Source organism: Cylas formicarius, unplaced genomic scaffold (assembly GCF_029955315.1).
Source record: "Cylas formicarius isolate icCylForm1 unplaced genomic scaffold, icCylForm1.1 PGA_scaffold_7__23_contigs__length_41026272, whole genome shotgun sequence".
In the NCBI taxonomy this organism is placed as follows: Eukaryota; Metazoa; Arthropoda; class Insecta; order Coleoptera; family Brentidae; genus Cylas; species Cylas formicarius.
In genome coordinates this window covers 33,846,380-33,857,921 of record NW_026844352.1, presented here as the reverse complement: position 1 = coordinate 33,857,921, position 11,542 = coordinate 33,846,380, and the positions used below count along the sequence as shown (strand labels likewise).

The 11,542-nt window shown below is 34.1% G+C and overlaps 1 protein-coding gene across 2 annotated transcripts in view; it reads left to right on the top strand.

The window, feature by feature from the left end:
* Positions 1-320: 320 nt before the first annotated feature.
* Positions 321-11,542, top strand: part of LOC132704753 (growth arrest-specific protein 2-like) — a 26,047-nt gene continuing 14,825 nt past the window's right edge. The window contains exons 1-2 of one of the 2 annotated variants that reach the window (XM_060674969.1): positions 321-714; positions 7,668-7,851. In XM_060674969.1, the coding sequence (XP_060530952.1) occupies positions 7,668-7,851 (184 nt within the window). In that variant the 5' untranslated portion in view covers positions 321-714. The remainder of the gene's footprint in view (positions 715-7,667; positions 7,852-11,542) is intronic. The other variant, XM_060674971.1, reaches the window with a different exon arrangement.

Genomic DNA, 11,542 nt, shown 5'->3' with positions numbered 1-11,542 from the left:
ATCATCTACGACCCCTGGTGCGACCTCTACCCTCAAATGAACGAAGCTGACACAGAATATCTAACCAAAACGCAAGATGGGTGATGGTACATCGGACAGATGACACCACTTTCACGACAATTTAGTTCTTTTATGTAAAATGCAGCAGATTAAAAATCTAATCATAAAGGTAACTTAGATTGAGATAGCATAAAATATGCAGCTGTCAGTTTGATGTTGGCAGTCATATTTTTGGAAGTGAAGACTAGGACCGTCGATTTTTTTTCTGAACGCCTCCTTATCACTTTATCGATTATCCTAACTCGCCTGTGGGCGGCATCTCGAAGCGCGAGTAACAGCCACCGTCAGGAGCTGACCGCCCTTCGCCCCACCGAACCGGCAGCGGCGCCTTTTTTTTCTGGTTCATCGTCTGATTCGGCGTCACGCTGCCTCCCGTCGTCGCCGCATCGTCGACAACGAAGTGGGATCGCTCTCCGGCACTACATCAAACGGTTCGTGGCGCGCGAACGTGGGCTACGCGGATAAATCAATCCTTTTTATTTATCGGCGGCGTCAAGAAAAACACGTCAACGCCAAACAGGTCATGTTGACAGCTCCTTGATACGAATTCAAACAGGATATTAAAAAAACGAATATGTGGATTTATTCGTGATCCGTGCCGGTCGATTTAATTGCCGAGGTTCTGTGCCGGTTTTGTTTACGCTGCTTTTCAAGGTAGGTGTGATCTCGTTTTTTAAATATTCGAGTGCGAGTCTGTGCGTCTGCGGCCTTAAATGTTTGTAAAAAAGTCTCTGGCTCAAAATATGGGTGAGAAAAGGTAATTTCGAACCGAACGGATTTTCGCGACGGTACTAGTCTTGATGTTTTTTACAGCCGCGTTTGGAAAACGTGAGGCGCATGCATTAAAAAGGCCGATTTTTCCTTGTCAAATACGCGGCATCTTTATCCCACTTTTCACTTAACAGCCTGGTAAAAAATTAACTAGTCCTAGTTTTGAAGACTCGACATAACGGAAAATCGCTATTCGATTGTTTTCCGCGAATTTAGTATAGCGATTAAAAAAACCATGGATAATAAAAAAAACTGAAAATATTTTTTCTTTTTTTAGCGTTTCATTTACTCTCTATAAACTGAAATGGCAACGACGTACTGCAAAAGTAACAAAGTTTACAATAAAAAAAAATTGCTAAAAATCTAAATTGCTTTCTTTCTCTTACACATTTATACAAATGCGCAAACCGTGCGTTCTTCTTACTTGATTACTTGATAAGAGGAAATTCATAATCTAACTTCACAAAAAACCGTTGAAAAAAGCTCCAGAAAAAGCCCGTATTATATAGAGATTGGTGTACCATTCCTGCTTAGAATATTTAAATCTAAACGTTTTAAAAATATATTGAAAAATTTATTGGTCAAAAAAGAGAAGTATGTATTTATTTTTCAGGAGTACCTGTTATTTCAAAAATCACTCAAAATGTATTTACCTAATTTGCCCATTTAACCAATATTTTTTATTTCTTAATTACGAAAAAAATATACAGATATACATTATCGTGTCATACTAATGGTAAAATCAAATTAAAAATTTTGGTTATTATATATAGAAATACTTTATTTATCTAATCATATTTATATAACTTAATTCTTAGTTCTACTCGATGAGTTATTATTTATTAATAAAACAAAATTATCATGTAATATATAGGCTGTAAATGCTTACTTGCCGAAAAAATAAATTTCCTTTGTCGCTTATATATACATTACTGGAACCACCTATAAACAACACAAGAATTGATCAATTCATAAAATATATATTATTTATTACCAGCAATGAAATTATTAGTAGGTTCTATACTTACGCAAGACTGTCACCATCAAGAATATTCAAAGGAGATGATACTGCCATTAGTACTAACTTGTAGGTTAAAGAAAAAGTTGCATTTATGATTTTTTTTTAATTGCTACTCAGTTGTTCTAATAACATTTTAAAACAGCTTTCCGAAAAGTTTTATTTTCAATGTGAGCTCTGTTTGGTACCTTTTTTTTTTCAAATTTCTTTGAATGGAAATAATACCACCGCTTCTAACGAATTCTTTGATACACCCTATATTGGATATTTGAATTGTGTATGTTTGTGTGCGTCTAAGAACGCATCGCCGAGCTTACAAAAAATAACTAGAGTGGAAACTTCGAGTTGGTAATTGCCATTTTCTTTTGTTTCTATATATATTAACCAACGGCTTGCCCATAATAGAAGCCTAGTCGACTTGAAAATCTGTATCCTTGTGGAATCGATCATTTTTGCTCCAATTGTGAGACACCTCCCGACTCTGTATTTAGGAGATTTGTAAATAAAAAATCTCAAAGAATGTTTTTGGATACTCAAGTTTTTTGATACGAGAACGCGCACGCAGTTTCTGCGTTTTATCACTTTAAGTAACAAAAGCGTGTCGGTAGTTTTGCACAGTAGACAGTTTAAAAAACTGCCATAACATTGTGCTGGGTACACACCACCCAAAAACATAAAATTTAAACTTATTCTAATGTAATAATTACATCATCATTCAGAACCAACAGTTGGCATAAGAAAATAGGAACGCAAGGCCTATAGTACATTCAAAAATTATCTATTCTTGAACTCCAAATGAAAAGTTTAATTAGTTTCGAACTAAATTGTGTTGAAAATAGTTACTGAAAATAGTAAATCTTACTCAAGGTATCATGATTAAGTTTTTACATCAAGAAAATTGCAACCAAAAGCCCGATAGGTACGATACAATTATACAAATATTGCATATGTTTGCTACCAATAAATTGCAAGAAATTTGGCAGATAAAATTGCATAGGCTAAGAATTTTTAAACTTTTGAAAGTTGATTCTGATCTGATATTTGATTCTTTATAATTTTGGCCTCCTAAATTTAAATCAGAAAAGCATTTTCCTCTATCACGTAACGTTTTTTTTATCAACATTAAAAGAATTAACAAATGAATATCTCGGTTGATTTAAACATTATTTTTATTACTACAAGAACAAAAAGCGAATTAAAAAACCTAAATTATGTAACAAAGTCTCAAACAATAGTTAAGTCCTTTTGTTTTTGGAAGGAAAAACTTCGTTTAGTCTTGTATATCCCATGGCCAAATTGTCGTTTTTTAATGACCAGTAATCTGCCATCAATGCATCGTTCCATCGACCTTGATATCTGCGTTTCTTTTTTATATCATTTCCTTAAATTTCTCTAACATGTTTTCTACAATGCGTTCGTAATTTGGATATACATATGTTGTTTATGACATCAGTAATAGGCGTCTCCTAATTGTCTCCGTTCTTCTCGATCCTTTGCTATGTTTATCCATCTCGGACCCGCAAATTTCTTAATTTCATCTACCTACCTCATGTGTGGTCTTCTTCTTTCTCTTTTATTTTCCTATGGTTTCCATGGTATGATCACCTCGTTCCACCTTTCATCAATATATCTAATATTGTGTACCGCAAATTTGCATTTTAGCTTCGATATTTCTCTTCCGACATCTGCGGTTTTAGTTTTCTCTCTAATCCACGTGTTTATTCTTTTAGCCTTTCCATCGCTCTTTATGTTTTCTTTATTTTGTTTACATTATCTTTGTTAAATGTCCATACTTATGCCCCACGTATGAGTAATTGGTTATAAACTCTGGTTTTCAGGTATTGTGGATATTTTTTCTTCTTTGGGATAAAACAGCTTTCCAAATGTTACCCAGAAAAGTCTGCATCTACTTTTGTTTTTTTGGTGTTTGATTCTCTTGACCCATTTTCATCTGTTGTCCCAGATATATGTAATATTTGACTTGTTCTATTATGATTGTAATGTTCTCTTTTGTATTTGTAATTGATTGGGTTTTATTGTAATTAATTTTGTGTGCTATACTTTGGGCTTGCATATTTACTACTTTGATCATTTCACTCAACTCGTTATTGTTTTCCTTTCCAATTTAGATTTTCGAATATGTCTTCCAATGCCATATTGAAAAATTTCGCCGATATTGCCTCTCCAACTCCTGTAATTATTGGTACTTTTTCTGTTCCTTCGCATATTCTAATAGTAGTTGTTGTTTTATTGCGTTCTGTTATGATACCTTTTACTTTTTACAACAGAGCAATAAATATCGTTTATTGGATCAAAATTTAAAAAACAAAATCCCACGAAAATAATCAAGCCCATATTACCCGAAAAAATTGCATATTGTTTACCATGAAAAAATTACCATGGCTAATTGCAATTTTTGTCTGTAAAGCCCGGTAGACACGATGTAATTTCTACATGTATTTCTGCATGTATTTTACTTTGTATTAACCTTTGAAAACAAGATTTCAAGAAAATAATCAAACCCAGTTTGCTCGAAAACTGACATCGTGTCTACCATAAAAAAATTGCAAGTCAAAAATAGATGCATTTTAAGCACCAATTATTATCTGCTAAAAATACATGCAGAAATACGTGTAAAAATTGCATCGTGTCTATCGGGCTTAAACATTTTTAAAATAGGGTTTTTCTTCTTAACACTTCATTGGCCAAGAACACTAGGACTCATAGGCAGGGTGCTTTGAACCAAAAGAACATATTTTGGCTACTCCGAATAATTTCGGTTTCGAGTGTTTACAGGGGTATCATCAGTCAACAGAAATATAGATATAATATAATATTTGATTGTCCTCTTCATAGTTGAACCCTTGACAAGCGAAACGAACGTCCGTGGGCCGCTTATTGCATTTTAATACAAATATGGGACTGATTCTCAAAGAATTACACCCAAAGTCGTCGTGTGTCCGGTGAAATGTTTCTTTTTGGCCGATTGATAGAGGACAAATTTACTTTATATAATAATGCTATTGATTTTTTTTTTGTTAAAATCCAACCCCCGGTTCATCGGTGTCCTGGTAAGCATGCATCGTATCTAATTTCCATTTGAAAAGAAGAACAAGGCTTTGTTAAAGCGAAACTAAAAAAATAGAAAAATATTGATGTGGCGATTCCCTTATGCAGGACGTTGTCTAATTAAATGTCCTTACTTAATGATGTGAGCTCTCTTTAAGAAGGAAACTTCATAGCAATATAAATTTAGCGTATTATATTTTTAGGTGCAGGGTGATAAAGTTTCTACAAATGAATAATGTCTCTGTAGATATATTTTGTGAACTGGTATGACCTATGGGAGACGAGTGGTTTGATGGATGAAACCGCTAAAATCGCCAATAATAACACTAATCGGCGAACCATCAATATATATGCATTTTACCGGCGGTCTGGTATTAGCCGCGTAATTGACCGTAATTGCAAATTATTTCGCGAAGCGTATTGGATAGTAGAAGGGGGTTTGGGGGGGGGGGGCTTAAAACCTTGAATCGAATCCAACAGACATGTTAATTCCATATCTATTTCTGCATTTTTTTTTTTAAAACGAAACCTCATCGCCGACAGGCACACTCTTGCAAAAGAAGAAGAACGAAAACGAATATTAACTGCTAGAAATAGACAATCCCCAAACTCGCTGATTTAATAGAAGTCCGGACTGATATACGCAGAAAATTTTGATACCTAATCAATATTAAGATTATCTATTCAAATCTAAATTTGGAATAAACCTTAAACGAATAAAAGCTTAATACGCTCTTAGATTCCGAATAGGTTAAGCCGCCATTGAATGCAAATTTTTCGATTTTTCTGCTCCGCAATGTATTCTGATGCCGTCATAAGCATTTTGAAGACTGAAAAAATAATATATGCTTATATATACATTCTCACACAGTATGAGTTTTGCATTATCCTAAAAAATTGTATTCTTTAACTGCGGTAACGTAACCTAAAACAGATTGGTCAAATCTATGATGACGTAATAAGCCAGTAAATTAGCATCGTTCGCATATATATATATATATATATATATATATATATAATATATATATATATATATATATATATAAAACATAAAAAAAATCCAAAAACTGAATTGAAACTAAGGTCAAACAGATAGGTAAATACAAGAGCTCATTCACAATATACTCTAAGTATTAGGGTTTATGTGTGTGCCAATAAAGATGTATTAATAATAATATATTTACTTACACTGAAATAACCTTCACGGAAGGAAACGCTTTAACTATCAAGATTTCTACGACCTTTTTTCAAACGTAATCAAAACTCTCGTATACTGCCTTGGAACAAAATATATAACAATACGTGAACTTAACTGGTAATAATCCTGTAATGATGGTAATATTTGAAAACACAAAAATTAAATTATTAGCAGACTTTGGCAAAATTTAAACAGTTGCCTACAAAACAACCTTTTTAACACACAAGTCGTTAAGACCAAAAAAAATTGTTTTTTTTTTCCTTAGCATTGTAAAATAAGAAACGATGTAAATTTCAGAAATAGTTCAGGCCGCATCAATTTCCTTACCTAACTCAAATGGCGGAATTGAAAAATGATTATTTCATATATTATTTGTATTCTGTTACTATGCATTGTTCAAACAGGTCAACCAAACTAAATTCAAAGTTCGGTGTTTATTTACTGTCTTATTACGTCACCGTCTTCGCTTCTAATACCGCGAACGCGTAGCAAGCGGATTAATAAACAGTCGTTTTGCAACGAGTCCGTTGATTTATTTATTTATTTTACTGCAAACCGATCCGAAACAGGCGCGGGCGCGGGTATGCCCACGATCCGTACCTACACGCCCGTACAGATGGGATTCATAGAAATAATAATTGCGGATTCGGAGGCAAACATGTACGAATAATATCGCCGGCATGCCGGTTTTCGCAATTATTGCGACATCTTCGACGGCGCAGATAAGTGGAAAACTATTGCCGATTTTACAATTCAATGAGACGTCTGGCGGAAAAAAATAGTTTGTAAATAAAATTGGGAACGGTTGCATTGCTTTCATATGAGGTTCATGTTTATGTTGATATTATATAGAAAAATAGTCGGTTCTGTATAAAAACTGATTGAATACGATAAAGAAAAAAATGTGAAAAGCAAAACAAAACTAATTTAAAAATTGATTCACATTTATTAATCATCGTTTATAATCATAGTATGATATAATAACATTCATTAATTATTTATTGAAAATAAATAAACAAAAAGCAATAAATTTTAATTGTCATTGTCCGAACGGCTTCTCCGAAAAAAAAAAATCGTTTAATCTTAGCATTTTCGTAGTTTAAAAATCCTGATGTATACTTCGAAACTGTTTACAATAATAAATGTGCAACTGACAGCTTGCATTATTAATGACTGCTTAGACGTTAATAAACAAATAAAACTCCAGTAAACATTCACTATGTAACATATTGCCCGAAGCATTAAACTCAAAAATAATAAAATAAGGTCTTAAGTTGCTCTCAGAGACCAGTCGGGCGAATGACCACAATAATTGAATTTAATCAGAGCTCATTTGACCTTATTGAATTAACTGGTGTGTAGGTCTGCGGGGACGTTTCCTGACTCTACAGTTTAAAACGCCGAAATGGCCATCAAATGTAACGAAAATAACAAACCAATGCAAACGCAAGAAGTCGGACAATATATTTGTGCCTAAATAAGTCCTACAAGTCAATTAACGATCCGCGAATTTATGAAAGAAACGACGTCAGTGTCAGTTTGTTTCCGCAGATGGCGTTGGGGCGCGTCAACGCGTCACGGAACAGAAACAGCTGGGGTCCTTGTGTCCGAGATGCTCACCGGTACTCGGAAGAAGAGTATGCGGAAGAGTGTACTGAGAGGATGGTATCAGCGCAAACGAGACAGCTCGACCCTTTGAAGGAGGACCTCGCTGACTGGCTAAACAAGATCCTCGGTACGCTTTAGGGTTACGACGATGTTGTCCGCGGGTACTGCATTAAGTACCGACAACGTCAACGCGCGTCCATTGTTACGCAAGGAAAGTGCGAAGCGAATGATAATCGGCGTCGTCTATATACGCTTCGTTAAGAGGCAATTAACGTTAATTAAAGCGGATTTAATAAAAACCGGGAAATTAAGTGACTTTCGCCGATTCGTTTGCTTCTCGAAACAAAAGAAAGTGTGCGACCCCCCGCGTTACGCGTGACGAATTTCGGAAACGCCTCGTCTCGCGTCAGATCGGCTTTGGTACGACGAGGAGCGCATAAATTCTGACGTCTGCCACTAACCAAAACTGGTCCGTAGCTATTAATGTTTTTACCATGGTAAAGAAATACCTCATCTTTTCGGAAAATATAAATAATAAGGTTAAGCCCATTAGAAGCGATGCAATTTCCACATTTATTTCTAAATTATTTTTATCCCATAAATATTGCCGTTAAGATTTTTTATTCGAGCACAATATGTTGAATATTTCAGTGTTTTTTTTGTTTTTTACCTTTGCCCCTTAATACCTTTTTTACCTTTGCCCCTACTCTCCACTCTAAAATACCCAATTATGCACCGACCAAGTCGTTAGCCACAGTCGCGCGCTACTGTACGTATTTCGTCGTTGGCAGGGTTGGGCTCATTTTCATCAAGTGATTTAAATCACTTGATTTTTTTAATTTGAAATCATGATTTAAATCAAACTCTTATTTTTTTAAATCTTTTTTTATTGATACCACCACAAAAAGCACAACGTAAAAATATTATCACAAAATAAAAAGTAAAACACGACTCTTTAAAAAAATAAAACAATTAAATATTATACACATTCCCATCCCGTTCTTTATATCTGAGTGTGCAAAACCAAAAATGATGAAAGTTCGTTTTACTGACGCCGAGGAAGCAGTTGCACATAGGAACTGTTTTATTACTGGTAGCATTTTGGCTGATCCTTTTATGATGTCGACCACCTTTTACGTTTTTTATTATTTCATTCGAAATTTTTTTTTTTAATTGGCGCCTGCGGGCATTCAGCTTTATAAAGTTCAGTGTTTCCATATAAACTATTAATTGTTTGAAAAGATTCCTTTCTTCGAGTGTTTCGAGTCAGTTGCTTTTAAGGGTTCGACATATAGGTTATAAAATGATATGGCGTGAGTATCTGCTTATATCGATCCTCATTTTTTTTTAAATTTTTGATACCTCTACAGCATCTGAGAGAAGAGCGTTTTTTCTCTGCAAAATATCAAAAGCAACTGATATTGGTTTTAAAATGCTTAAATATTCTTGAGCTGCATGTTTAAGCCCAAGATTTTGGTAAATGGTCAAATCAATTTGGTTTGTGTTTTCTTCACAGATTTTTAATAATATATCCCACTCAGTGACGTACAGCCACTAAAGCGTTGTCTCCTGCTTGACTGAATTTCACTCTAGGTAGATGGTTATCGCGAAAATACTTAACAATTTGGATTAAATGTTCTTTGACGTCAGGTATTTGCAAGTCTTTACACAGCAAATTCAAAATATGTGCATAGCAGCAATAAGTTATAACTTATAAGGCCTCTTTTCAGTGTTTTTCATGACTTCAGTCAAATATTGTAAGTATGAGGTTTTCCCGAAGTATCAATCGTTTCGTAAAGAAGCGCTAGTCCATCTTCAGTTGCTATTATAGCACATATAACTTGCCTCGTAGGGAAAATGGACGTATTCACATATTGGCCTGACAGAGAAGAAAAACATTTTGCCTTTTCCTCCTCATAGATGTCATCTAAAAGGCTTGTTGATAACGTTTTTCTTGATGGCGGCGGGTCTTAATAAGTGTTTTTTTTACTTCAGAGTTTTCAATGTATCAAAAGCTCGAATTAGCTATTGCTATTTGTTTGTCAATCATTTCTTTTTCAACTGTCGATGTTCGCATTACGAAACTACTTAAATTAGGCTGATTTTAACTTTTTTTTCTTTGTTTGGGCTTCTTTTTTGTTTGAATATTGCGGAGATTTCCAAAGGCTTGACAAATCTGTTGTGAGTATCGAGAAACTCGGGGCAGACGGCGTAGTAGCAAGTTCTACAGAACTCTCCAACGACATTCGAGTGCATAAAAAGAAAAAAAAAATTAAAAACATAATTAATCAATTTATGCCATTGTTAATAAATTTTCCTTTTAAAAAGTTAGTAATTAATTAACAGTCTTTACATTGCGAAATATTTTTTATCGTATAAAATAAAAATAAATAAGGATCTAAAAATTATAAGTATTAACATAAATAAAATATGCATGAATTCAAATTTTGGCAAGAAAAGACAAAAAGAACATGATATTTTTTAAATAATATCTGCGTTAATTCTTTTGAAAACGTTTGTGTGGATTTTACAAGATGGAAAGTTAAATAAAAATGTAATAAGTAATAATAAAACAAAATATTATTTACCTACCTGTATTCGTTTCTTGCTGCTTATTATTACAAACATCATGGTGTCCTTTACGTCTTTGAACGATCCCTTGAATTTCTTTATTGCGCATTTTACAAATCTCTCTAGACCCAGATTTATTTGGATCTGTTGTTTTAATGTAAAACCCTATGCCGTATGCTATTTTCTTTTCGTCCTGCCGTTTAAATGTTCTCACCTAATGCTCTATTTTTCAATAGTTCCAAGCCTTTGACAAACCACCAACTAAATACGCGAAAAGCATTCGACAACGACAATAGATCGGCGAAAAAACATGTCCCGATGGAGATGTTCTTGCAAATAGAGCGTTTTAAGAAATACTGAATGTGTTTATTGTCCATATGTGTGTCTATGTACTATTGTATATTGTAATTGTAATTACTACAAAAAAACAGGAAATCCATATTCTTATGAAATTAAAAAAAAATAAAAAAAACCCTGATTTTTCCAAAACAGTTATTTTTGATTTTTTAAATAAAAATCAAAGTTTGACTTTCCAACACATTCTGAGAAGTTACAAGGTTTTCGTAGTGGAGCCTTTGTACATGTCCTGCCGATCTTAGTGATTGGGATTTGATCTCTTGAATAATGTCACTATCGTTGTAGAGCAGAGCGTTAATTCTCATTTTATATTGGTTAGTGTTTGCGTTATAGTGGGGTTCAAAAGATTTTGCTGATGATTTTTTGTTCATTTGCTTTTATTATTGTCCAAGTTTCGCATCCATATGTTATTATTGGAATAATAATTGTTTTATATATTTTAATTTGGCATGTCCTTGTGATGCTTTTCGACTTCTTAGGGTTAAGTGCTTATAGGAAGCAGTTTGTCGATGAAATTCTGCCTTTTATTTCTGTTGCATCAGGGTTTTCGGTGGTCTGTGATGTTCATATTCTATGGTCTTGAGAGGTTAGAATGTGGGACTCTCGGCCCGGTATCTCGCGCGCTTATGTCCGAACCTCATGACGCAGATTAAATAAAGGACTTTTAGTAGAGTTCTCTTTTATTACAAAAAGCCTCCAACACGACAATTTCCTCAGTGACGTCGTTATCCGCAGTGATTGTCGCCCCAAGATATTTAAAACGTTTCACTCTTTCAAAGTTACAAGTATCGATTGTTACATTTTACCCTATTCTATATCTTCTTCCCATTCTGTTTATGCATACGTATTTCGTCTTTTCTTCGTTGATCTTTAATTATACTTTGTTGCTC